The sequence below is a fragment of the Lolium rigidum genome, chromosome 7, assembly GCF_022539505.1.
Source record: "Lolium rigidum isolate FL_2022 chromosome 7, APGP_CSIRO_Lrig_0.1, whole genome shotgun sequence".
Classification (NCBI taxonomy): domain Eukaryota; kingdom Viridiplantae; phylum Streptophyta; class Magnoliopsida; order Poales; family Poaceae; genus Lolium; species Lolium rigidum.
The window spans coordinates 58,972,419-58,978,128 of NC_061514.1; the positions used below are offsets into that span (position 1 = coordinate 58,972,419).

The 5,710-nt window shown below is 43.6% G+C and overlaps 1 protein-coding gene across 1 annotated transcript; it reads left to right on the plus strand.

Annotated features, from left to right (window-relative positions):
* Positions 1-374: 374 nt before the first annotated feature.
* LOC124678068 (E3 ubiquitin-protein ligase RNF14-like) lies at positions 375-5,505 on the plus strand. Its single transcript, XM_047214004.1, has 7 exons — positions 375-575; positions 2,039-2,113; positions 2,250-2,760; positions 3,985-4,367; positions 4,674-4,894; positions 4,989-5,127; positions 5,251-5,505. The coding sequence occupies exons 1-7, from the start codon at positions 411-413 to the stop codon at positions 5,434-5,436; spliced, it is 1,680 nt and encodes a 559-aa protein (XP_047069960.1). The 5' UTR covers positions 375-410; the 3' UTR covers positions 5,437-5,505.
* Positions 5,506-5,710: the final 205 nt, after the last annotated feature.

A 5,710-nucleotide genomic window follows, 5' to 3' on the forward strand; every position in this document is an offset into this window, starting at 1 on the left:
CCTACAAAAAGATTTCGTCCTCTAAAAATTTCTTCATTACTGAAATTCTCGCAACAATCCGCTGCAACGCGCGGGCATTTTTCCTAGTTAATTTAAAGTCGGGCACCAGATGCCTTTGGTCTAATAAAAAATTTTTAGAGGATCCAGTTCCGCGATATGTTGAGCACTTGAGCTGTCGCCTGTTAAAGTTGTGAGCTACTCTTTGTTGTCTGCTTCTTTATGTGTGTCGCTAATGTGTCCGTTTCCGTTCCCGTTCCGTTTTCGACCATCGCCAAACAAAAGGTAAACCCGCCAAATAAGTTCGTGCAACTCCGTTGCGATTACCTCGGCCTACCAGGATCAAACCCAACCCAAACTCGTGCGCAAGAAGCACCAGAAAGACCGCTCCGGCCGCCACCCGCAGTCCACTCATGGAGAGCCCTCCCGGCGGCTCCCACGGCCAGGGCGGCGTCTCGCCGTCACCGGAGGCGGTGCGGAGGCTGCGCGAGATGGCGCTACGGGATCGTCAGGAGGGAGACGAGCCCGATCTGCCGGACGACCAGCTGCGCTCCAACGACCAGCTCCAGGAAGACGAGGTACCGCCACCATCCTACAATATCGCTCAAGTCTCAGGCTAGGTGGATAATACATTTGTAGCAGAAAAACCGGAATCGTCATTGCAAACCACGATTGATTGTTGCTATGTTCCCCCCATGTGTTGTCCATGACCAATCTGCACACCGTGCTCTTTGTGTTATGTAGTGATTTGGAATCACTCACACTTAATTTGTAATAAGATGATGCAGAAATAAAAAAAAAAAAATTTGAAACGGAGGCAAAAGCTTTGCCTCATTCATTAATTAAGAAGAGAGTGTCCAGTTTTTAGGAGAAAACTGGGCAAAAACCTACAAGGTCAAGCTCACACAAACAACACGCCCACACACGTCCACACCCAAACCTAACAGAGAACACAAAGCAACACTACAAACAGTCGAGCATGACACTCCCACCACACCGGAAAAGACGGGCCACGATATTGGGAGGCACTTGTCAAGCAACTGCGGATCCAGGGAAGGCAACAACCAAGGTGGCGAGAAAATCGCAAACCTCTCTAGCGACGACAGCTCCGGGCACCGTTGGCAATAGCTCAGATTTAGCCACCCCATCATCAATAGGAACCACCGGCATTGTAAACTGAGGAGAGGGAGAGACTGCAGCGTCATCAACTCCACACTTCTCAAAGCTAGGTGCCTGACACAACGAAGAAGCCAAATCCGATAACTCATGCGAGCTAGGCCTCACTTCCTCGACGGAAGGAGGCGTAAGCACACCACTACACAACTCCAAGAGCTCGGGCATGATCTGCAAGACCGGAGCCGAGCTCGCCCTAGCACGAGGAGAGAAACAACCATGAAGGCCCACTCCACTCGCGCCCACTTTGCCAACATCAGGCGAAGCCACAGGATCGGCAGGCATCCGGGAGAGCCTACCCAACGCAGCTTCCGCTCGCTCCAGAAAGCCTCCAATCGCTAACATCCAGCCGTGCAAAGAGACAACAACCTCATGAAGAGGACGGGCGGCCTCCTGGAATAGCTCAGCTTGCTTCTCCAAAGCGGATTGCATGTCCTTTGGGGCCAAAGAACCAGGAGGAGCAGAAACAACTGACGCCCAGGACCGACGACGAGGCACATCGGACGGGGGAGAGACCTCAACCTGGGCCTGACGAGGAGCCTTCGCATGGCGGGGCGACGACACGATAGGGCCTTCCAACAAGCTGAGAGGACGCCAAGCATTACGGCAGTCACGAGCCCGATGAATGAGGATTTGTAAAAAAAAGGTAAATACAGATAACTTATAATACTACATAGTATTTGTTCTCTGAGACTTAAACTTAATAAATTTTGAATGCCAAAGTCATGTGTTACAAAAACAGATGGTGAATATGTGTTATAAAAACAGACGGTGAATATTTTTTATTTTTCTCAAATTTAGACGAATGTGCAATATAGTAAATTTCAAAACTCGCTGATGTAATTTTCCTCTGACGTATGGTTGCCAGATGCTGGCACTGGAGGCAATTTATGGAGACAAGCTAGATATTTTTGATGAAAAATCTGTGCCACGGTCGTTCCAGGTATATCTGTTTTCTATATTTATTATTTTCTTGAGGAAAGTATTGTTGTTTTTATTGGTTCCAGAATCCAGACTTCCAGGACACAGCAATCACAAAAAAGGGGATACTCATTTTTTCCGTCTTCAATTATTTGCAGATCCATGTGCATTGTGAAATTCCAGATGGTTTCTCTGTGTCCGCAGAACTTCTGCAGGGTGTTGATGATTACCCAAACAGCCGGTTCTTTCACACATTCAGTGTCGAGCACTTGGCTCCAATATCACTGACATGCCTTATGCCTCCATCGTACCCGAGCCATCATTCTCCCTACTTCACTCTCGGTGTACAGTGGTTGGATAGTGTGAAGATTTCTTTCCTTTGTCACATGCTCGACTCGATCTGGGCGCAACAATCTGGGCAGGAAGTTGTTTTTGAGTGGGTGCAATGGCTGCAGAGCTCTACACTTTCTCATCTTGGCTTCGACGATGGAATAGTCATACGACAACCTGATGATAGTATGACGGATCCTGTGGATGTTCGTCTTGACAGAGAGATTCTCTCTGTAGACGATGTCGTTCAAAGGTTGATCAACTACAATGAAGAGCAATGCCAAGAAGCATTTCTGAATGGCCTTCATGTCTGCATGATTTGCTTCAGTGACTACAAAGGTAATTCGTATGCCCCATTGATGCTCAGGTACTCTCCCCGGTGCTCGTTTTCGTACTAAGTTATGTTTTGGCTAATAGGTGTAAATACACCTATTATGAAAAATGTATAAAAAACATATTCTAAATTGTCAAAAAAATTCGAAATGAAATCTCGCGTGTATATCCGGGCATACTATGTTCCACACAAAGTTTCGCGAAAAAATAATATTTTTTAAATAGGCAAAAAATGTCTCGTGAAGAGTAATATCGGAGAATCTAAAATTTTCTTTTTTTCACAGGTCACATAAAATGTTCTTGTTCCCAAAACTTTGTGTGACATAAGGGATCTCCAAACATAAAATGTCTGGACATAGACACAACTTATTTTCCAGCTTTTTTTGACATTTTGAAATGTGATTTTCATGCAATGGGTGCATATACACCTAGGAGGCAAAGTGGATTTTTGTCAGATCAGGTCTATTCTTGCAGGACTTGCTATTCGTTATTTCACAACAGGGTGGCTCCATGGAGCCAGGGGAACATGGTTTCAACTTTCAACGCATATGCAATCCAAATTCCGATAAAGTTTTCTGGAATTGTAGTCCCCTGGTATATACCCATTGGAAGAACTCACCTACTTTGCAATGAGCACACATTTCAAAGAAAACACTCGTACTCAGATATTGCAGGGCATATCTAGTCTCATGATATACTGTTTTTATATAAAATCAGCACATGCCATCATTAGAAATAAGTACAATTCTAATTTTAGTTCAGACTTATTTCACCTAGTTAGTATACAAGTTAAACCTGACAAAGGAAATACCTAATTTTTTTTTTGGAGCAACCGGCAGGAGCTCTGCCTTTTCATTAAGAAGAGAGAAAATGACCAGCTGGCCGAAATACCTAATTTTTGTGTGCCCCATATCTAAACGATACCAACAAATTTGGTGCACGGTGCTCCTGCTAACTGTATATATACTGTGAGTAAATAAAAGTAATTTACAAGGTTCCGCTGAAACCAATGTACAGCACAAACAACTAAAGAACCTGACTTATTCGACGACAAGCTTATATTCACTGCAATAATATAAAATTCTAAGCATCTTTACAAAGTTTCTATAATTTCCAAGATTAGCACAATTAACCGTGGGCATGTTTCTATAATCATGGACAATCCTAGTTCCATCATGTCTGGAATCTGGAATTCCAAAAGTTAAATTTGTATCTTTTGTTTATTATCAGGCATCGACTTCATAAAACTTCCATGCGGTCATTACTTTTGCCGGAATTGCATGGAAACATACTCAAGAATGCATGTGAAGGAAGGATCAGTCATGAAATTGGTGTGCCCTGATAACAAATGCGGAGGCTTCGTTCCTCCTAATCTACTGAAGAGCTTGCTAGGAGAGGTAGATTTTGAACGGTGGGAAAGGTTGATACTCCAAAGGACTCTGGACTCAATGGCTGATGTAGCTTACTGTCCAAGATGTCAAACAGCTTGCCTGGAAGATGAGGACAACGCCCAGTGCTCCAAGTGCCTCTTCAGCTTCTGTACCCGCTGCAGAGATCGTCGTCATGTGGGGGAGAGATGCCTTACTCCGGAAGAAAAGCTTCTCTCTTTGGAGGTTCAAAATCCCTCTGAACACTACATATTCTCTTTTTTGTAGGAAGTTCTGAACTATCATCTCATCCTCAATTCAATCCATCTAAACTCTACATATTCTGTTTTTCCTGTCACAAGTATTAGCTGTGATATTCACTATAAGAGCTAAATTTCAACATTAAGAACTAGGGGACTTGGGGATGAAAAAATTGTTATTAGATATTTCATGATATATAAAACATATGTAGTTCAGAACTTGTAAATATAATTGTGTTTAACACTTTAGGCTTGAGATCACAGTGTTCAGTGTACTATTTGTTTTACACAGGAACGCGAAAAGGTACGCAAGTTATGCAAAGGCTATGCTGGATCTAGTAACTTGGCAGATGAAATACGCAGTATCAAGGAAATACTTCGTTCTTCTGTTCCATGTCCGCATTGTGGTACTGCAATCTCACGCGTGTCAGGCTGCGACCACATGCGTTGTAGGAACTGTAATAAGTCGTTCTGCTATGGTTGTCGCAAGCCACTAAATCCTACTCATACAAGGTAGGTTCTTCTGTTCAAGTGAGCACCTGTCAAACATCATGTCCCATTGATATTCTCTGAATTCCAAATCTGAACCTGTGCTCCCCTTTGAAAGTGAACAATGTAGAAGGGATTATGAGAAGCTGACAGAGAAGCTGGATACGGCTGGTTCTATCAAAGAGCTAGTGAGAAAACTGAAACTGGGAGTATGCAAACCGCATCCGTGCCCGAGTTGCCACCAGATAACTTACAAGGTAATTTTTTTGTTGGCTGTAGATAGCTGTTGATTAGTTTTATTAGGATATGAAGTTAGTTGTAGTTTATTGACTTTTCCACTTGATTCTGGTAAACGAAAACATCATCTCTGATGTGAGCAGCTGGGAAACAACAACCACGTCTTCTGTGAGGCCTGCCGGGTTCATCATTGTGCTCAGTGCCGGAAGGTGGTGCGGAAGAGCTCAGAGCACTATGGCCCTCGAGGGTGCAAGCAGCACACTGTCAACCCCGACATTGCCAAGACTAGACCAAAGAAGAAGGATGACTCTCAATTAGCATCCTTGTGAGGATATCTAAGGGTGAGCAATTCGTTTCAGCTACGGTGAAGCTGTTCCTCGTTGAGAAGATCAGTTATATTCCCGTGCCTGTACACAGTTTCAATTTTCAAATAGCAATAGTTGCACTTGCACCTACAATTTCATTTTTACCGTGAATGTTAGTATCGATGATTAGTGAAATCTGTCAACCCAGAAAATCATTTTGTTTTTATGTTGAGGAACATCAGTTATGCACAAGACCTTTATAACTGCAAAGTTTTCTGGATTCAGGGTAACATAACGT